The 23340-nt window shown below is 43.7% G+C and overlaps 1 protein-coding gene across 1 annotated transcript in view; it reads left to right on the plus strand.

The window, feature by feature from the left end:
- The window catches only part of LOC144499684 (transmembrane protein 182-like), a 42532-nt gene that overhangs the window by 14077 nt on the left and 5115 nt on the right, over positions 1-23340 (plus strand). The window contains exons 3-4 of the mRNA XM_078221956.1: positions 6084-6182; positions 10476-10613. Of these exons, the coding sequence (XP_078078082.1) occupies positions 6084-6182; positions 10476-10613 (237 nt within the window). The remainder of the gene's footprint in view (positions 1-6083; positions 6183-10475; positions 10614-23340) is intronic.

The following is a 23340-nucleotide window of genomic DNA, read 5'->3' on the forward strand; positions in this document are numbered from 1 at the left end:
GGCCCCCACCACTCTCTGTGTAAAAAACGTCCCTCTGATATCTGAGTTATACCTCGCCCCTCTCACCTTGAGCCTGTGACCCCTTGTGATCGTCACCTCCGACCTGGGTAAAAGCTTCCCACTGTTTACCCTATCTATACCCTTCATAATTTTGTACACCTCTATTAGGTCTCCCCCCATTCTCCGTCTTTCCAGGGAGAACAAGCCCAGTTTACCCAATCTCTCCTCATAGCTAAGACCCTCCATACCAGGCAACATCCTGGTAAACCTTCTCTGCACTCTCTCTAACGCCTCCACGTCCTTCTGGTAGTGCGGCGACCAGAACTGGATGCAGTACTCCAAATGTGGCCTAACCAGGGTTCTATATAGCCGCAACATCAGACTCCAGCTTTTATACTCTATACCCCGTCCTATAAAGGCAAGCATACCATATGCCTTCTTCACCACCTTCTCCACCTGTGCTGCCACCTTCAAGGACTTGTGGACTTGCACACCTAGGTCCCTCTGTGTTTCTATACTCTTGATGGCTCTGCCATTTATTGTATAACTCCCCCCTACATTAGTTCTTCCAAAATGCATCACTTCGCATTTCTCTGGATTAAATTCCATCTGCCATTTCTCCGCCCAATTTTCCAGCCTATCTGTATCCTGCTGTATTGTCCGACAATGTTCATCGCTATCCGCAAGTCCAGCCATCTTCGTGTCATCCGCAAACTTGCTGATAACACCAGTTACACCTTCTTCCAAATCATTTATATTTATCACAAATAGCAGAGGTCCCAGTACAGAGCACTGCGGAACACCACTGGTCACAGACCTCCAGCCGGAAAAAGACCCTTCGACTGCTACCCTCTGTCTCCTGTGGCCAAGCCAGTTTTCTACCCATCTAGCCACCTTTCCTTGTATCCCATGAGCTTTAACCTTCTTAACCAATCTGCCATGAGGGACTTTGTCAAATGCCTTACTGAAATCCATATAGACGACATCCACGGCCCTTCCCTCGTCAACCGTTTTTGTCACTTCCTCAAAAAACTCCACCAAATTTGTAAGGCACGACCTCCCTCTTACAAAACCATGCTGTCTGTCACTAATGAGATTGTTCCATTCTAAATGCCCATACATCCTGTCTCTAAGAATCCTCTCCAACAACTTCCCTACCACGGACGTCAAGCTCACTTGCCTATAATTACCCGGGTTATCCCTGCTACCCTTCTTAAATAACGGTACCACATTCGCTATCCTCCAATCCTCAGGGACCTCACCTGTGTCCAACGAAGAGACAAAGATTTCCGTCAGAGGCCCAACAATTACATCTCTTGTCTCCCTGAGCAGTCTAGGATAGATGCCATCAGGCCCTGGGGATTTGTCAGTTTTAATGTTCCCTAAAAAACCTAACACTTCCTCCCTTGTAATGGAGATTCTCTCTAACGGGTCAACACCTCCCTCTGAGACACTCCCAGTCAACAAGTCCCTCTCCTTTGTGAATACCGACGCAAAGTATTCATTTAGGATCTCCCCTATTCCCTTGGGTTCTAAGCATAATTCTAGGCCTTTTGGCTAAGATGCAAATGAGATCAAGGACTGGAGGGGGTGCAATGCCTGCTCCTATCAACTTGGATCACATAGATCGAGCCTAAGACAGGAAGAGGGCAGCCTGTCTTGTCAGCTTGGATCTGTAATGTCTTGCTGGTCGAGACTTTGATTGGATGTAACTACTGCTTCACTTATGTGCTGCTAAGTGTTGGGTGTATGTGAGGTAGCTGGCTGCTCTTTGTCCATGGAATAGCTCTAGGGACTGTCTCTTGACCGCTATGAGCAAAGGTCTGAGATGGTTCAGCTTAAAATGTCTGTCACTTTCACTGCTAAATGGTTTAAAAAAAGATTTATTTATTTATTAGTCACAAGTAGGCTTCCATTCATATTGTAATGAAATTACTGTGAAAATTCCCTAGTCACCACACTCTGGCACCTGTTTGGATACATTGAGGGAGAAGTTACCATGGCCAATGCACCTAACCAGCACGTCTTTCGGACTGTGGGAGAAAACCGGAGCAGTCGGAGGAAACCCACGCAGACAGTGACCCAAGCTGGGAATCGAACCTGGGTCCCTGGCGCTGTGTGGCAGCAGTGCTAACCACTGCAGTTCAATCCATCTTCTTGCACTTGTGCATTCATCAAGGATGATGCAGGAAGCTCTAAATATGTCGGTATATTGAGATACAGCATCATCTTCTGTTCAGATTTTATTTATGGTCATATTATTGGACACTATTAACAATTCCACTGATGTACATAAAGCAAATATGATGGAAGCAATGGCATATGCAAAGCTCCTACCAATGGCTCTTCTATGTGATTCTGAAGCATGCCAAAGGTGTAGGAGAGAGCTTGTTGCATACTGGAATCCAAGGCTTCTGCAGCAGCAGCTTACACATTCACTATTGATGATGTGACTGGTCTTTATTTCTCTACCATAGAGGCATGGGAGGGCATTCAGATCAAATAGAGTTGTCACATGCTCCATAGTGGATCACAATTTTTCAATTCACTACATTAACACAGCACAGATGTAGATATTGAGCTTCAATGGACACTGGACAATCCTTCATCTGCTAATAGCAATTTCCAATGATTATGGCAATCCACAATGCTCAGCAATTCTCTTCCTTTTAAAAATACCTTTTGTTATTCATTCATAGAACGTGAGCATCACTGCCAAGGTCAACATTTATTGCCCATCCCTACTTGCGTTTGGTGGTGAGCTGCCTTCTTGAACTACTGGTGTCCTGATGGTGAAGGCTCTCCCAGAATGCAGTTAGGTGGGGAATTTCAGGAATTTTGATCCGGTGATGATAAATGAATATCAATATAATGCCATGTTAGGATGGTGTATGCCTTAGAGGGAAGCTTGTAGGACGTAAGGATCCAGTACGGCTGCTGCCTTTATCCTTCAAAGTGATGGATGCCACAGGTTTGGAAGTTGCTGTCAAAGAAACCTTGGAATAATGCTGCAGTTCATCTTGTGTATGGAGTACAGTGCAGTTACATTGTGCTGGCATGGAGGGAGTGAATATGTAAGGTGCTAAATGAGGCACTGAATAAGTGAACTGTTTTATCCTGGATCGTGTCGAGCTTCTTGAATGTTGGTAGAATTGCATTCAACCAAGAAAGTGAAGAATATTCCATCATTCTCATCACTTGTGCTTGCAGTTGGTGGATAGGATTTGGGGAGGTCTTGCTGCATTTGGCATGGACTGCTTCATTATTCGAGGAGCTGTAAATGGAATGGAATACTGCAATTATCAATGAACATCCCCATCTAGAGTGGCACAGTGATTAACTTTGCTGCCTCACAGCCTCAGGGACCTGGGCTCGATTCCCGCTTGGGTCACTGTCTGTGCGGAGTCTGCACGTTCTCCCCGTGTCTGCGTGAAAACTAGATGCTCTGGTTTTCTCCCACAATCTGAAAGACATGCTGGTTAGGTGCATTGGCCATGTTAAATTCTCCTTCAGTGTACCCGAGTGCACCAGAGTTTGGCGACAAGGGGATTTCCACAGTGATTTCATTGCAGTGTTAATGTAGGCCTACTTGTGACTAATAAATAAACTTCTGACCTTATGATCTTCTTTTGTGCTCTCTATGACTTCAGCCAATGGAAAATGTTCCCACTGGTTTCCATTGACTTCAATTTTACAAGGTCTCCTTGATGCCACACTTGCAAATTCTGCCTTGATCTCAAGGGCAGGAACATTCATTTTCCCTCTGTATTCAGCCATTTTGTCCATGATTGAACCAAGCCTGGAATGAGGTTTGGAGCTGAACCTGGCGGAACCTAAACTGAGTACCAGTAAATCATTATTGCTGGGCAAGTGCTGTTTGATAGCACTGTTAATGACACATTCCATCACTTTGCTGATGGTTGAGAGTAGACTGATGGGGTAATAATTGGCTAGATTGGATTTGTCCTGCTGTTTGTGTACAGGACATAATTGGGCAATTTTCCACATGTCAGATGTCAGTATTTTAATTGTTATTGGAACATCTTAGCTAGAGACAGGGCTAGTACTGGAGAAAAACATCTTCAGTACCACAACAGGGATGTTGGCAGGACCCAAAGCATTTGCTGTAACCAGTACACTTAGTCATTTCTCAATATCATGTGGAATGAACTGAACTGGCTGAAGACTGGTTTTTGTGATGCTGTGGACCTCAGAAGGAGGCAGAAATGGAGCAGTCACTTAGCACTTCTGGATGAAGATGGTTGCAAATGCTTCAAACTTGTCTTTTATACTTACATATTTCTGCTAAGGGAAGGCTGTTGGCAGTAATCCACAGGCAGTTTCCTTGCCAATGTTTGAGTTGATCCCATGAGACTTCACATGGCCTGGCTCCATGTGAAGGACTGCCAATGTTGAGGACTGCCAAGGTTACTTGATTCCTCTGAGCTCTATGCAACTGTGTCACCACCTCTGGTAGGTCTGTCCGACAAGTGGGACAGGACATATTGAAAGATGGTGATGGAGCAGCCTGGGACATTGGCTTAAAGTTATAATTTTGTGAATATGACTAGGTCAATCAGTTGCTGGGCTAGTTTGTGGGGCATTTCTGCCAGTTTTGGCACAAACCCTCAGAGGTTAGTAAGTAAGATTTTGCAGGGTTTAACGGGCAGGGCGTGCCTTTGTCCAGTGCCTAGTTTGATGCCTTGTGGTCTATCTAGTTTTTGGTAGCTGATTGGTACAACTGAGTGGTTCACTAGGCCCTTTCATAGGGCAGATTAGGGTCAAATAAATTGTTGTGGATCAAGTGTCAGTGATAGATCAAATGGAATACAATTATGAAATTCTGTCCCAGTAAGCCAGATTTTATGACCATCTAGTCATTTCATGGTCCCCACTGCTGATACCAGCTTTTTATTCTCGATCTATTTAATTAATTGAATATAGAATCTCCAGCTGTTGTGGTGGAATTTGCACTCAGTTATTTGGATCATTAGTACAGGCTTCTGGATCACTAATCCAGTAACATTAACACTAAACTACCAAATCACTTTAAGGTCTTTAGAGATCCAAATCCATTGTCTCATCAGCCAAGAAAGGACATGAACTGCTCCTTCTGGATAGCAAGTTCCTGTGTCTTCTCTGTTACTATCACTTTCTTCTGCTCACTTAAGTTTGTGTATCAACAGGAACACCTTCCTCCAACACAGTGCAGAAATTGCACAGAATAGAGGTACCTGAATTTATATAGTTAGTAGAGGGACATTAGATTCTGTGAAGTGCTGTTTTGTTCAGTGTCATTAGGTGCTTATTGTTCTTATTCTGGCACAGAACAAGAGAAAGGTAATATTTTCCTTTTCTGAACTCTTCAATTTTGACTTTCAGAAGGATAAGTGACCTGTTTTTGGCTTTGGTATATGCAGGGGAGGTGGTCGGGCAGCTAGTTTGAGAGGGTAGTCAGGTAGTGAGGGTGTGGTGATGGGGGATGTCAATTGTATTCTTCGCCACATGTTAGACTAGGGTTTTATCTGTCTAACATTTCCTGGGCAATTATACAGTTAAGTACTGCAGAACTATCCAAAGTCTCTGCCTCTAGCTCAGAGTTGGAGACATTCGCAGAAGATTCCAGGGAGTAGGAGAATCATCCATTGAAAGTTGAAACTTCCTGGGAAATTTCTACATAGGTCAGGATTTTGACAGTGTCCTGACATGCATCTTCAATCATGTATGCAATCTCCAACAATCCGGAAACTGGAAGATTTGGTCTATTATCGTTAATGAATGGAGCCTTTGGATTATCGGCTATAAGCAACAGGTCTTTAAATTATATTGTGGGATGTAAATTTACAAATGTTAAACGAGTTCTTATGAAACATATTTTAAATAGATTTCAGCCTCTACTGTAACAACAGATGAAATTTGGTACCTGTGTAAAATGAGCATATGTTAGTATCTGATAGCATAGTTCTACATTCACGAGTCATAAAAACATGGACCAGTTTATCAACAGTAGTTATTGAGCTTTTGTGGAAGAGTTTTATGATTAACAAATGCTGCTCACAATGTTTGCTTTCTTTATTACTCAGCTAATCAACCTCCTTCGAAATACTGTATGCACGCCTATCTTCTCCCTTTCCCTCTGACAACGGAAACACACAACTCCACTGCTTATGAGACTGCAATCAGTAAGTAAATGATTGTCATTACCTTGAATCATAGAAATTCCTGGATAAATAGAAATATTGGCAACTTGACAGTGATTATAGGCAGTTCAGGGATTGGTCAATTATAAACCTCAAAAGTAATGCATTTGCTTATCTTAGTTTCTGAAACGGATAATGAGATTACAACACAGAGATCATTCTGGGATACTTTCATGGGTTGATCTTATGTCATTGTTTTGCCAATAGCAATTATCATTGGCAGACTCAGGTCTAAGATTTATTCTGCCTTCCACATTTCAAGTTATTTACAAATAACCAATAAGTGTAAACTGGGAACTAATTTGACCACAATAACTTTTCTGGTTTCATCAGGTAAGATCATAAGTAAACTTTTAAAAACAAACATTTGAGTATTTTGGTAAACACTACCAATTTTAGCATTTGTTTACATAAATTATTTGGAATAAATTGCTGCAGAAACTGCTAATTATGTAATTCTGAGGCTAGAAAAATACGAGATCAATTTCAAACTATTTTTATGAAGACTGAAGGATAGAAATGCTGATATTAATATTATTTTGTGTGGTTAAATTCTGCAGATCTGTCATACAAAATATCTCAAGATATCTTAACCAGTCACATGTTATGGTTCAGGTCAGCAACCCAAAGTATTCTATGGAGCCCACCTGGATCCTAAGTTTTACATCTTGAATTTGGCTAGGATAAGCATGATATGTTTCATCTAGGTATGTTTCAAATGACCCACTAGGGAGCTTTTATCAAACAAAGTTTATTTAAGAATATAGTTAACATGTATAGTTTAAGAATATAGTTAACAATATAGTTAACAAGGAAATTAGCAATAACTTGAATCAATTACAAACAAAAACAAAACAACCATGATAATGTATAACCCATAACAAATATATCTAAGATGTTCCAATCAAACCAATCCCATTAACATAGAAAAGACTAATGCTCATTGACACTGGAACTGAGTCCTTCGGATGAATGCTGAGGTTCTCTTGATACACTCAGAACAGCTTGAAGTCGGAACAGCTTCCCTGAACATCAGGGAGAGACTCTGGTCAAACCACCAACAGCAGATTTTCTACTCCAGGAAGGCTTTCAGCTAACCAGCAGAATTTCCAAAACTAGGGAGAGAGAGAGAGAGAGAGAGACTTTCCAGCTTGATGTCCCTTCTGAAACTAAAACCTGCAGCTCAGAACTGAAAATGAAAGAGCACCTGTCAGCTGACCTGCAAACATTCTTCTTCCTGACAATGCAGGGTCATGAAACTAATTCCCAAAGTAAAAATAAACAGCCCTCATTTAAGCCACTTAAGGAGCAATAAAAGGATCTCTCCAGCCAACTCGGCAACAATGATATCAGCTGAGAGCTGCAGAGAACATATTTATTAAAAAACTTTTAAAGGTATGCTAACGTCACACACAATGAAAGTATGTTGGCCTGAATATTCATTGTTGCCACAAGTAATCATGTATACTTGAGTCATAAACTGCAGTTTATACTGCTTACATTTTCATTTTAAAAAATCTCATCTGAATTTTTAAGGTATAAGTTAGTAATGTATTTACAACTGATGAAGTCCTTCAAATGTTTAATAGAAGGGCATACCCCTCTCTTTGGAGCAACTTTCTCCTCTGGTGGGAATGTCCAGTATTTGTTTGGCATCTATACATTGGGCATTCAGCAGATTGAGGATCACCAGCATGATGATAGGTGTCACATCTTCACACTGCTGGGCTGCATGATGTTACACCACCTCACAATTCTGTACACTCGACCACTGGCATCACTTTTTTAAAAACCACATTGAATACTGGATCAATGAGTACCCGGCAAGGTGATTGGTTTAAAAATATATATTGAAAGGTGCTTAAACCAGCTATGAAATGACAGTAAATGATTTTGCAAAGTAATATGTTTTATGCCATTTTAATACCACATTTAAAAACCAAGTTTACACCTGTTTATTTACAACAAAATAGTATTATTTAAAAACCAAGTTTACACCTGTTTATTTACAACAAAAAGTATTGTTTTCCTTATGTAATTTGTTTGTTCTGACCTTCTCAGACTGCTTAAATAACTCTATCTTTATAAATTGTTACCTAATCCTAAATGTTTGTGAGCCTATTTCCCTGTGTAACAATCATAGTCATATGGATGTTTCAGTCATTATTTGTATCTTGCTTAATGAGACATCACTGATGTTATCACTGAAAAAAAGACTTCAGTGACATAAAGGGGAAATCGCCCTACACCATATATTCCCCGTCTTCCTCAATCTAACTTGCTCCCCTCTAGCCCACCCCCTGCGCATTTCCTTCTCTCTTCTCATGAAGACAACTTGAGCAGGGATGATGTAAACTACCCTCTTACTGGTTACCTGGAGTCATTACAACACAGAAGGAGGCCATTTTGCCCACTGAATCCATGCTGTCTCTCTGGTGAGGAATCCAGTCAGTCCCATTCCCCTGTTCTATTTCCTTAGCCTAGCAAGTTTAATTCTCTTAAGTGCCTATCCAATATCCTTTTGATATCATTGATTGTCTCTGCTTCCATCACCGTCATCAACAGTAAATTCTAGGTCATTAACACTTGCTGCATAGAAAAGGTCTTGCTCACATTCCTCTTGCATCTCTTGCCCAAAACTTAAAGTGTGTCCTCCAGTTGTTGCAACATCGTCCTTGCCCAGTAGCTGTGATCCTAGGCTCTCCAGCATGGATATTCAATGGAGCGTGGGTGTGTGCCACAGATGAATCTGAACCTGCCCCATCCGATGTATCTTCATGTACTTTACAGAGGGAATTCCTGAATACTGATTCCAAATGGCACACTGACTGATTTTTCCCCTCCCTAGCTAGGTGAGCTCTGACATCGGGCGGCACGGTAGCACTGTGGTTAGCACTGCTGCTTCACAGCTCCAGGGACCTGGGTTCGATTCCCGGCTTGGGTCACTGTCTGTGTGGAGTTTGCACATTCTCCTCGTGCCTGCATGGGTTTCCTCCGGGTGCTCTGGTTTCCTCCCACAGTCCAAAGATGTGTGGGTTAGGTTCATTGGCCATGCTAAAAAATTGCCCTTAGCGTCCTGGGATGCGTAGGTTAGAGGGATTAGTGGGTAAAATATGTAGGGATATGGGGATAGGGCCTGGGTGGGATTGTGGTCGGTGCAGACTCAATGGGCTGAATGGCCTCTTTCTGTGCTGTAGGGTTTCTAAGATTCTAAGACATTCCTGTTGCCACAATGACAAAGACAGCATCAACAATTAAACCTGATCTGCATAGATCAATTCCACAGCCAGCTGTGTCATTGCAGGTAACCATAAGTGCCACGCAATATTGTCTCGAACAGGGAGTGTCTAACCACCTCCCCTCTATATTCAATGGCATTATCATCATTGAATATGTCACCATAAACATATTGGGTTCACTTCTGGCCAGAAACTTATGTGAACCAGCCATCTAAATACAGTAGCTACAAGAACAAGTCAGAGACTGAGTATTTTGCAGCAAGTGATCCATCCCCTTGCTCCCCAAAGCTTTTCCACATCTCCAAGGTACAAATCAGGAGTGTGATATAATATTCTTCATTTACCTGAGTAAATACATCTACAAGAAAATTCAGGAATCTCAACACTATCCTGGACAAAACAACCCGCTTTACTTGTATCCAATCTACCACCTTAAACCCTCCATTTTAACACCATGTAGCTGCATGATTGTTTTGCAAAGGCTTCTTCAACAGCACCTTTCAATCAAGTGACCTTTACCACATTGATGGACAAAAGCAACTGGTGCATGGGAACAATACCAGCTCTAAGTTCCCCTCCATGTCACACACTATTCTGATGTGGAAATATATTGCTTTTCCTTCTGGGTCAGAATCTTGAAATTCCCTATCTGTTGGCACTGTGGGAATTCCTTTGCCACACAGATTGTAGCAGTTTAAGAAAGAAGTTGACTATGACCCTCTCAAGAGCAATTTGGGATGGATAATAAAACTTGGTCTATTGCTAGTCACCTCCATTGACTAAATAATCAAAAAGGCAGAAAGGAGCGAGTGAGAGCCACTCTTGTATGCTGGTGTCTCCCCTGAAAATATTAATTATATGGGGATTCCATAGCCATGATTAGGATATCGTGCCTGTGGCTCATTGTTTCCATTATATAAATAGATAGGTTTCTGATATTATAACAATATATACTCATACAATTCCACTTTGAAACAATGAATATTGGTCTTTACAATCAGATACTGAATGTAACCTTTCTTGTCTGTGCTTTCAGTTTACCGTGGTTTCTGGTCTGTATTCATGCTGTTGGGTGTCATTGCTATCATAGTAGGAGGCTTCATCATCATCTGTGCAGCTCCATTTTCGAATCATAAGCTCTACAAAGCAGGAGGTGGACTCTTTCTGTCTGCCGGTAAGTGGAATATTCAGACTGTGAATACTTTGCAGCAACTAATTAGTTCATGTTTGTAGCAGAATGAACTTTCAGCTAATGGAAGCGGATATTTATTCACCTGATTCATTCAAAATTAACTCGTGCATCGCCTGGTTTAATAATGAGTTGAGGTAAATGAGTTCTGGCAAAATGATGACACATCAAGTCCTGAATGGGATAATGGGCATTATCATTTTCGTTTTTTTTTTCATTTTTTCCACAGGGCACGTAGTATTTATTGCCCAACCCTGATTGCTTTTGAAAAGGTGGTTCTCATTGGAACATTAAAGCCTTGGTGTACTTGCACCTGCAGTATTGTTAGCGAGTTCCAGGATTTTGATCCAGCAACAGTGAAGGAATGGTGATATAATTCCAAGTCAGGTTATTGTGTGGCTTGGAGAGAAACTTGCAGGTGCTGGTATCCCCCTGCATCTGTTACCCCTGTTCTTAAAGGTGGTAAAGGTTGTATGATGTGGAGATGCCGGCATTGGACTGGGGTGGGTACTGTAAGAAGGCTCACATGAGCTTTCAGAGCACTGCTCCTTCATCAGGTCACCAGATGAAGGAGCAGTCCTCCGAAAACTCGTGATTCCAAATAAACCTGTTGGACTTTAACCTGGTGCTGTGAAACTTCTTAAAGGTTGTAGGCTTGGAAGCTGCTGTCAAAAGAACCTTGGTGAGTTGCTACAGTAGATCTTGTAGAGAGCACATCCTGCTGCCATTGCACATCTGTAGTGGAGAGAGTATATGTTGAAGGTGGTGGATGGGGTGCCAATCAAGTGAGCTGCTTTGTCCTGGATAGTGTCAAGTTTCTTGCTTAGTATTGGAGCTGCAGTAATCCAGGCAAGTGGAGAGTGTTCCATCACACTCCTAACTTGAGCCTTGTTGATGGTGGACAGGCTTTAGGGAGTCAAGTGGGGAGTTAATTGCCACAGAATTTTCAGCCTCTGACCTGTTCTTGCAGCCACAGTATTTATATGGCTAGTTCAGTTCATTTTCTAGTCAATGGTAATCCCCAGATGTTGATAGGGGGAGATTCAGTGATGTTAATACCATTGAATATCATCTAATAATGCACGAATATACCCAGATTGCTATACATATATAGAATGGATAGGAAAACTGAAGAAAAGTCCACCTCAATAATCATCCCATTTACAATGTTTAGCTAAAGTGGAGAATTCTCAGTTTCCAGTCAGAAAGCAGAGGAAAAGGAAATAGAGAGTTGGTGCTCAGAATCATGAGGCAATGGTGCAGAGGAGATAGCATATCTTGATCCTTGTGGGGTTTTCCAGCCTATTTTCCACCAGGTACGTAGGACAAGTGCCCAAGGGCACTCAAAAGAAACAAGCATTTGTTCTGTTATAAAACCATTTTTATCTTGAAAATGAGTTGATTTATTGAGTGAGCTGAAACCACAGGATATGTTTAAAAATGTTGAATAACTGCTCCTAAGTTGGCCGAACATTGACATAGCTGCAACCTGCAAGTTACAAACTCATCAGAAAGGAGCTGGGCTAGAAGTGGCCCACCAGAGACAATTGACATAAATGAGTATGAATGATCCACCTCCTGAAGCACTTGGAAAACATCCAGACATAACCTGTGTATTCAGGTTAGTGCGGGCCAAGATATTAGACTCAGTCACTTTGGACAATGGACCCTGGCTGAGAAGGAGGATTCGACTGTCATGTAATCTAATCACTTTAAACAATGAACCTGGAATGAGAGTTCCCCAGCTTGCTGGGTCTAAACCTGTGAATGGAGGTCCTGTGCTGAGCAAGCTAACCTTTGTGCTTAATGAAACTGCTTTTCCAGAGAGCGAGTTAGACCAGAAAGACCTTGAGCAGGTAACAGCAAGAAGACGACTTGTGATACCGTTCTCCCCCTATCCAGTCAGTCTGCGACTGTACCTTGCCTCTATTCTGACCAGTCGAACCCTGCAGGCAGCATTTTCAACATAAACTAAGCAGCTGCTGACTCCAGAGGACAATGATGGAGATCATCTGTCAACATTTTAAATCATCCTGACATAGAATCCAGAAAGATCATCAAACCCAGTCCAAATCATCCAAGTCACCAAGCTACAGAATAAATTGACTTTCTCTTAAACCATTTAACCTACCCTCCCTCATTGTAATTCACTTCAGTACGTGTGTTTGTGTGAACTCTTCAATGCATGTGTGAGTGAGAGATGGGGCCTTTCTATTAGGTTGGGCATTAAGTACAATAAATGCTACTTCCTTTTCTTTTGAAACCTACAAGAAAACTTGTGTGTATTTTACAGTCACAGCACTTAAACAGTTGAACACACAGAATTGGTAAGGGAATTCCTTTAAAATCATTTGTTGTGTTTAATCTACAGGTGGACAGAGAGACATATAGACATATTTCTTGCAACTAATGGCATCAAGTATTATATTAACAGTTTAAACTTTTCTAAATAATATTTGCACACCCACGCTTATATACCTAATAACTTATGTGGCAGGGGCTTCCCCTTCAGTTTGAATTTGGTATCAAGTCAAGGAAATATCCAAACATCCAGCAATAAAACATGTCACCCAGCAGGCTGAGCAGCCAATCACAACAAAGTATTCTGAAAGACAGCAAACTTGGAAGCAAGATGTTTTAAGTTTATTAGTGTCATAAGTAGGCTCGCATTAACACTGCAATGAAGTTAAAGTTTATTTATTAGTCACAAGTAAGGCGTACAATAACACTGCAATGAAGTTACTGTGAAAGTCCCCTAGTCGCCACACTCCAGCACCTGTTCGGGTACACAGCACGTCTTTCGGACTGTGGGAGGAAATCGGGGTGTCCAGAGGAAACCCACACAGACATGGGGAGAACGTGCAAACTCCTCACAGACGGTGACCCGAGCTGGGAACTGAACCCGGGTTCCTGGCGCTGTGAGGCAGCAGTGCTAACCACTGTGCCACCCTGCTGCCCATGTGCTGCATTTCCCATTTTTAATTATAATTTTGAAAGGTGTGAAATAAATGATTGGAACATACACATGGAAAACACAAGTAAGATACAATAAACATTCCTTTCTTAAAATTACTTTTCAATTTTTTTTATCATAGTAGAGAAATTGGACATTCCACAAAAAAAATGAATTTTTCAGGGACAATGCGACTGTCCAGCATTGTTTATGGGCTTATTACACTATTAAAACAACTTACACCTCATTCAGCAATTTGTAACATTTTCAAGGATTTATATAGTGCAGTTAATAACATAAAACACAAGTTTTCATCAGTTCAGTAATTTCTCCTGTAAAGAATCCCACTGATATTCAATTCAAATTGAATTCAAATTTCCCAGAAAGGAAATTTGGAATGCCTGTTCTTAACTATTTTTGTGGTTTGGAAAACATGTGAGAAAGGAGCACATACATAAATCCTTCTCATCAGCATCCAGAACAAGGAGCAAATTCTTTTCACCCAAAATCATCCTCAATGGGACAGCTCTAATTGTGAAGCTTTTGTGTTCTTCTCTCTGTTTTCTGGCGCTATCTTCAGCTGCATTAACTTTATTTACACTCCACTTCTTATAATCTTGCCCATAAGAGAAAAGCAATTTCTCAAATTGATTCTTCTCCCCACCAAACACTATGCTCGAGAACCATCGCCAGACCACAAAATGAATACTTGGTTCTGATTTGCTCGCTTGGAGAGTCGGTGCAGACACAATGGGCCAAATGAACTCCTGCTGTGCTGTAACAATTCTGTGACGTCCTGATTTGTTAGTCAGACCTGCTAGCATGCTTTGTGTGGCCCTGCAACCTGTAAATCACACCATAATTAATGTCCCCAGTTAAAACTCTTTTCAGAGTCTGTGTGGGTTTCCTCTGGGTGCTCCGGTTCCTCCCACACTCCAAAGATGTGCAGGTTAGAACATAGAACATTACAGCGCAGTACAGGCCCTTCGGCCCTCGATGTTGTGCCAACCAGTGGTACCAATCTAAAGCCCCTCTAATCTACACTATTCCAATATCATCCATATCTTTATCCAATAACCACTTGAACGCTCTCAACGTTGACGAGTCCACCACTGCTGCAGGCAGGGCATTCCACGCCCTTACTACTCTCTGAGTAAAAAACCCACCTCTAACATCTGTCCTATATCTCTCACCCCTCAATTTAAAGCTATGTCCCCTCGTGCTAGCCAACACGATCCGAGGAAAAAGGCTCTCACTATCCACCCTATCTAATCCTCTGATCATCTTGTATGCCTCTATTAAGTCACCTCTTAACCTTCTTCTCTCTAACGAAAACAACCTCAAGCCCCTCAGCCTTTCCTCATACGATTTTCCCACCATACCAGGCAACATCCTGGTAAATCTCCTTTGCACCCTTTCCAACACTTCCACATCTTTCCTATAATACGGCGACCAGAACTGTACGCAATACTCCAAATGCGGCCGCACCAGAGTTTTGTACAGTTGCAGCATGACCTCCTGGCTCCGAAACTCAATCCCTCTACCAATAACAGCTAACACACCGTACGCCTTCTTACCAACCCTATCAATCTGGGTGCCAACTTTCAGGGATCTATGCACATGGACACCCAGATCCCTCTGTTCATCCACACTACCAAGTATCTTACCATTAGCTCAGTACTCTGTATTCCTGTTACTCCTTCTAAAGTGAATCACCTCACACTTTTCCGCATTAAACTCCATTTGCCACCTTTCAGCCCAGCTCTGCAGCTTATCTATGTCCCTCTGTAACCTGCCTCTTCCCTCCGCACTGTCTACAACTCCACCGACTTTAGTGTCATCCGCAAATTTACTAATCCACCCTTCCACGCCCTCATTCAAGTCATTAATAAAAATGACAAACAGCAGTGGCCCCAAAACAGATCCTTGCGGTACACCACTAGTAACTGAACTCCAGGATGCATATTTCCCATCAACCACCACCCTTTGTTTTCTTACAGCTAGCCAATTCCTGATCCAAACCACTAAATCACCCTCAATCCCATGTGTCCGTATTTTCTGCAAAAGCTTACCATGGGGAACCTTATCAAACGCTTTGCTGAAATCCATATACACCACGTCAACCGCTTTACCCTCATCCACCTCTTTGGTCACCTTCTCAAAGAACTCAATGAGGTTTGTGAGGCACGACCTACCCTTCACAAAACCGTGCTGACTATCCCTAATCAAATTGTTCCTTTCTAGGTGATTATAAATCCTATCTCTTATAATCCTTTCCAATACTTTGCCCACAACAGAAGTAAGGCTCACCGGTCTATAATTACCAGGGTTGTCCCTACTCCCCTTCTTGAACAAGGGGACAACATTTGCTATCCTCCAGTCTTCTGGCACTGTTCCTGTAGACAATGACGACACAAAGATCAAAGCCAAAGGCTCTGCAATCTCCTCTCTAGCCTCCCAGAGAATCCTAGGATAAATCCCATCTGGCCCAGGGGACTTATCTATTTTTACCCTTTCCTGAATTGCTAACACCTCCTCCTTATGAACATCAATCCCATCCAGTCCAACAGCCTGCATCTCAGTACTCCCCTCAACAACACTGTCCCTCTCCAGTGTGAATACCGACGAAAAATATTCATTTAGTGCCTCTCCTATCTCTTCAGACTCCACGCACAACTTCCCACTCCTGTCCTTGACTGGCCCTAATCTTACCCTAGTCATTCTTTTACTCCTGACATACCTATAGAAAGCTTTAGGGTTTTCCTTGATCCTACCTGCCAAAGACTTCTCATGACCCCTCCTGGCTCTTCTTAACTCTTTCTTTAGGTCCTTCCTGGCTAACTTGTAACTCTCAAGCGCCCTAACTGAGCCTTCACGTCTCATCTTAACATAAGTCTCCTTCTTCCTCTTCACAAGAGATTCAACCTCCTTAGTAAACCACGGTTCCCTCACACGTCTGCTTCCTCCTTAGGTTGATTAAAAATTGACCCTAGTGTCAGGGGGATTGGTAGGGTAAATACGTGGGGTTACCGGAATAGGGCCTGGGTGGGATTGTGGTCGGTGCAGACCCGATGGGCCGAATGGTCTCCTTCTGCACTGTAGGGATTCTATGATACGTTTCATGGAAGTTAGAATTGACAGTCCAGGGCAGGTGTTTGTTGTGGGGAATCAGAGTGATAATCTCTCCAAACTTACAACACAAACTGTTGGAGCAACTACACGAAGAGCATGGTCCAGATGAAGGAACTTGCTCGGAGTTACTTTTGGTGGCCAGGTCAGGAAACCCAAATAGAAAGAAAAGTGGGACAATGCCAGTCATGTGAGGAACTCGCAACCGTTGTCACCTCTTCACCCTAATAGCCTAAAATGTCATGGCAACGCCTACATATTGAGTCCGCCGGTCCAGTAGAGGCACATACGCTCTTGGTTGTAGTCGACGCATACTCTCAGTGACCGGAAGTAGTCACGATGAAATACACCAACATGGAGAAACCATTGAGAAACTAAAGAAGGTCTTTGCAAAGTTTGGCAACCTGGAAAAGATTGTCAGTGACAACAGGTCACAGTTTACCTCGCAAGAATCTGAAGATTAGCTCAAGGGCAGTGATATCCAACATATCAAATTAGTACCCTATCACCCAGCTACTAATGTGTTAGCTGAATGATTTGTACAATCATTGAAACAAGCACTGAGGGCTTCTCGAGACCAGAGATTATTAACCCAAGGTTTCAATAGTTTTTTGGCATCCTATAGGAATATTACACATCTGACCACACAGAGTTCACCCACATTGCTACTCATGAAGAGGAAGCTGAGAGGGACATTTGATCTGTTAGTACCCCAAGAGACACCAGCAATAGTAGAAATCAACAGTCGCAAGTAGCCAGGAGACAAGTGAATGCTAAACAATGCTTGTTTCACTAAGGGGAGCGAGCATTGGCACGCAGTGATACTGATTGAAGGTGACGTCACAGGTGGAGAAGGTGGTGAAGAAGGCATATGGCATGCTTGCCTTTATAGGGCGGGGCATAGAGTATAAAAGTTGGGGTCTGATGTTGCAGATGTATAGAACGTTGGTTCGGCCGCATTTGGAATACTGCGTCCAGTTCTGGTCGCCACAATACCAGAAGGACGTGGAGGCTTTGGAGAGAGTACATAGGAGGTTTACCAGGATGTTGCCTGGTATGGAGGGGCTTGGTTATGAGGAGAGATTGGGGAAACTGGGGTTGTTCTCCTTGGAAAAACGGAGGATGAGGGGAGACTTAATAGAGGTGTATAAAATTATGAAAGGCATGGATAGGGTGAACGGTGGGAAGCTTTTCCCCGGGTCGGTGGTGACGTTCACGAGGGGTCATAGGTTCAAGGTGAAGGGGGGGAGGTTTAACACAGATATCAGAAGGACATATTTCACACAGAGGGTCGTGGGGGCCTGGAATGTGTTGCCGGGCAAGGTGGTGGAGGCGGACACACTGGGAACGTTTAAGACTTATCTAGACAGCTATATGAACGGAGTGGGAATGGAGGGATACAAAAGAGTGGTCTAGTTTGGACCAGGGAGCGGCGCGGGCTAATTGTTCCTTGTTTCTCGTTTCAAGGCTTCATTCTATAATCATCTTGCTGGTGCCAGTACAGAGCGAGACTGCGGATAGTTGGGAACCTGTCTCGGGGGCAGGGAATTCATATGGTGTTCGTGGAAGTGGAAATGACTAGGGTTGGGAAGCATTTTCCGATCAGGGCCATTGTGATCTCCTGGACTCGTTTCGATCGCCTCAGGGGGTCGGAGAGGAATTTCCCAGATTTTTTTTCCCCATATTGGCCCTGGGGTATTTCACTCTGGGTTTTCGCCTCTCCCTGGAGATCACATGGTCTGGAATGGGGGGGTGGGGGTGAGTTAATAGGTTGTAATGAACAAAGCATCGTAGCTGTGAGGGACAGCTCGGTGGATAGGATATTGGTATGTAGATAGGCTGGAAAATTGGGCGGGGATCCTGGATTCAGAATTCAATCCTGGACCGGGGAGCGGCGCGGGCTTGGAGGGCCGAAGGGCCTGTTCCTGTGCTGTATTGTTCTTTGTTCTTTGTTCTTTGTACCCAGGGGAAGTAGGTACCTCCAATTGTCTTGGCTCAAACTGGCCCTGTATCCTACATGGTCTAAACTGAGGATGAACTGGTTTGGAGATGCCATGCTGACCAGTTGCTGGCTGTCCACAGTTGCTTGCCAGAACAACCTGGAGATGAACTGCCCTCTCTAGTCCCTGACATTGGGCCTGCTACTACCGGAGTGGCAGGCGAGTCTGAAAGGATTAGTGATCTTATTGCCGCTGCCAATTCCCCTGTTGGAAACGATTATGCAAACTGTCCAAGGGAGGAAATATCTAATGACATGCCTGAGCGACAGATGCAACCAGATGCTCAATGGCCTCCTGATAGCCTTTCCTATTGATTGTGTTACATTTGGTTTGGTTGCATAGCCTAATGTGTATCCAGCTTTGTTATGCTGTGTATGAACACCTCCGCGATTGATCTTGGGGTGGGGAGGGGCGGGGCGGGGCAGGGGCAGGGTGCCTTAGAAGTAAAGGGGGAGGAATGTTGTGTATTCGGGGAATTACTGTGTAACACGGTCCCTTTAAGAGGACAGTCATGTGATCACTCCGTAACATCACTGGTGCCTCCGCAACCAACTGGCAGTTGGGGATTGGAGCCTGTACAATGTAGACCTAAAATAAACCTGCCAGATGTTTTTTTATTCAGAGTTGTGTGGATCTCCTGAATGGAATTGATCTTTGCAACCCCCATCCCCCCAGCCATAGATAACACAACATTTTTAGATTACAGTCCTCCACCGTTGAAGTTGTATGTATTTTAATTGATTATTACTGTTGACAAAGCTGACATTTATTGCCTACCCCTAGTCACCCAGTAGTAGTTTGGACAACTCAACAGCATGTCGGCTCCATTCTGAGGGTCTACGAGTTTGACACGGAACTGGGATAACATCTAACTCAGGTTAGATAAGAATTGCAGGTTTCCTTCCTTGAAAGACATTCGCGAACCAATTGGGTTTTACGGATGTCCTAACAGCTTCATGGTCACTTTTACTGATACCACATTTATCTTTACAGTTAGTTCAAATTCTCCCATTGCCATGTTGGAATCTGAACTTACATTCACTGGATTATTATTTCAGGCTAATGGGAGTGCATTGGTTATGTTACTGGATTCTTTTTCCGTGGGAGTCTGTGACTTGACAACAGGCATTTTCTCCAAATGTTCCCAGTGACTAATCGGAGCCACATTTTTGAAAAGCCTGCCATTGCTATAGTTGTCTCAAGCCTCACCTTTCCTCTTTGGAAACTTGTTTATTACCTTTAAATTCGATATCTTGCAACAACAAAATTCATACAGATAATGAAGAGGAGACGGGGGGGAGTAGTAATGTCACTGGACTCGCAATCCCAAGGCCCAGGCTAATGCTCTGGGGAGACAGGTTCAAATCCCAACACAGCAGCTGGTGGAATTTCAGTTCAATGAAACAATCTGGAATTAAAAGCTAATCTAATGGTGACTGTAACACCATTGTCGATTCTCATAAAAACCCATCTGGCTCACTAATACGCTTCAGGGAGGGAAATCTGCCATGCTTACCCTGACTGGTCTCTGGTGACACCAGACTGGTTGACTCTGAACTGTCCTTTGAAATGGCCTAGCAAGCTCAATTGGACCAAAACGCTACAACGTCTAAAAGAAATTAAACTGGACAGACCACCTGGCATCAACCAAGGTACCGGAGACAACAGCTGCACACCCACCCCATGGAGCCTGCAAAGCCCTCCTTATTAACATCTTGGGATTGTGCCAAAATTGGGAACGCTGTCCCACAGACGAGTGAAGTAACAATCTGACATAGTCATACTCATGGAAACCATACCTCACAGACAATGTCCTAGACACCACCATCACCATTTCTAAGGAGGAGGGCAGAGAGGGATTGGCTAGGAGTCAATGAAGCCTCATGGCATTGGCTGAAACATGGGCAGGGAAATCTACTGTCAATGGCATCCCTGTTGCTAAATCCTCTGCTGTCAATATTCTGGAGGTTACCATTGCCAGACGTTGAACAGCAACAATACTGTGGCTGTGGAAGTATTTCACTGCCACTGTCACTTCACTGTTGCCGGGTCAAAATCCTTTGGGTGTACCTACACTACATGGCATACTGCGGTTCAAGAAGGCAGCTCACCACCACCTTTTCAAGGGAAGGGCAATAAATGGTGACCTAGCCAGTGACACCCACGTCCCATGAATGAATGAAAAGAATGACAGTTGTTGATTGTAACTGCTTCCAAAATGGTGACATTTTGTCTCAATGGTGCAGCAGTAGAAGGTGTGATCTACAATATAAGAATTGTCAGACATCCAAGCTACATATTGCAAAGTTCCCATACCAAATTTAGATCAAAATGCAGCAGCTGCCTGAACATGCTGGTGACTAGGACAAAGAGGTTTTTGATCTGAGCTGTAAGAGACAAAGATTGAATTGCATTGGAATTGAGTTGCCTTATTGAAAGCATTCAGTAAATTCCATAACAACTTCATGGAAATGAACCAAATTAAATTAAATTAAACCCAGCTCCCATATTCATTGACAATGTTGAAAGTTTATTAAGGACAGAATCTGGGGATAAATGTGTCCTTGGCTTTGAGGCTGGAGTTGTTTATTGTAGTTTAAGTCTCAGTGCTGATTGTTTTTCATATCATGTCTCAGTTGTGGTAAACGCAAAACAATTTTGAGTCATATTGACAGAAGACTTCACAAAGTTATTGGGTGAAATTTACTGCCTCTTTACTGCCTCCTCTTCCGCACACCCCCCCCCCCCCCCCCCCCCCCCCGAGGGTTAGAGGCAGAGATCTGTGTGATCAGACAGGGAAGTACAGAGAGAGAGATCCTGCAATATTCCTGCCTCCCTCTGATCAAGTCTGGGGAAGGAAGGCTTGAGGACTGCCTTCCCAACTGAAGGCCAATTAAATCCCTTATGTGGCAATTTAAAGGCCCCATCCTTCTGCTGCTGGCATTTCACCCGCAGTGGGCAGGGTCCATGCCCAGCAGTCTATTACCAGGAAAGCTGGCAGGTTGACCTGGGGCTTAGTGGCATGTGGGGTGTGGTGGCGGGGGGAGAAGTTGTCCTTCCTTGTCAGACACTCAGTGCCTGATGGAAGCATCCACTTGTGTGCATGGAGGGACTTGGAGTAAGAACACCTCTTCCCTTTAAACTGACCCACCTCACTCACTGGAGTCTCCTTATCTGGCCTTGGTGGACCCACGCCACTCACATTTTTCTGGGGCTCCAATGTTGATCCATAGTTTAGGCCACACTGCTGTTCTGGCAGGGGCGACTCTCTCCATGGTGATGTTGGTATTGGAGAACTGGAGAACTCTCAGACACAGGACATCTGCCCCACACCAGGATTTCTGTGGGGGAATTCCCCTCACAGGAGCCAGGAAACCCAACAGAAAGTGCCCAGGTGGGATTATACCCACCGGGCTTACCGAAGATTGGTATACTGGAATTTCCCCCGATTTCCCAGCTGGTAGATGGACCCCTCCATGACCATTAATTTCTGCTCATTGTACCTCACATAAAAAAATACAGTTTAAGGCCAAACATGATGATGTTCCTCTCCAATATCGCTGAGAATGATCAGTTTGAATGCACAACAGAGGAAAAGTTAGCAGATGTCTGAGATACCAAGTGGGTAATCTTGGGATCAGACTGAATCCATTTGCTGACCTGCGGCTGTACAATTCTTGCTTCATCACAATGCAGCTAAAGTTCTGGCTGTAGGCAAGCACTGGCCTAATTTAAATCCAGGCATCATGACCCAGTTACATCAGCAAGACCTCTCCAGGATCATCACCCAGCACAGGACTTGTGTGTGAGGTATAATACTCTCCCCAGTCTGAAATGTGAGCCACACTGCTAAATTTACTGCGGGCGGTGGCAGAAAGCCAGGGGTAAATTCCATATTGGCCCTTTCCAGGAACCTGATTTAAGTGTCTGGCACAGGGGCTCCCCTCTCTTTAAAGGATGAAAGCTTCCCTCCATAAGTTACCAGCCAATCAGAGGACTAGCAGCTGTTCAGTCCCAGGAGTGCCACTGGGTGCTGGGATTGCATGCCATCTGGAGCAACCGCATGTTCGCTGTCCTGGAACCCAGGTGAGTGGATTCAGGGGCACCAGGGCAAGTTAGGCAGGCCTTGTCAAGGAAAATGAAGTTGTTTCCATGACAGGTAGTTGCAGTAGGGAGGCTCCTCCATGGGACAGATGGCACCAAAACAGAAGGACTCTCCACTACCCACGTGGAGGCTGCCAGTTTTTACTGGGTGGTCCCTACACATGGTGGGGATCCTCCCTCTGCTGACTGGAATGCCAGTAGACCTTAAATGGCATTTAATTGTTGGCTTAAGTGCCTCAATTGTCCTCTGGGTGGGAAAGACACCTACCACCTTCCCAGCTGCTGGGATAATTGCATGGCTCGGCTAAGATCAAGTGTAGTATGGTCGGCAGCCCATGGTCGGCCGCACTTGGTTGAGGTCATTGGGTTACACTGGAGCTTCATATGTTTCATATGAAGCAATTTTTTGGAGCGGCGTCTCGGCCTTTTGGCTGGGATGCAGATGGGCTCAAGTCTTGGAGGAGGAACTCCCCCTTCTCCAATCAGCTTGGCTCATGTAGATCAGGCCCAGGACAGGGTGGTTTGG

Source organism: Mustelus asterias, chromosome 10 (genome assembly GCF_964213995.1).
Source record: "Mustelus asterias chromosome 10, sMusAst1.hap1.1, whole genome shotgun sequence".
NCBI lineage: Eukaryota > Metazoa > Chordata > Chondrichthyes > Carcharhiniformes > Triakidae > Mustelus > Mustelus asterias.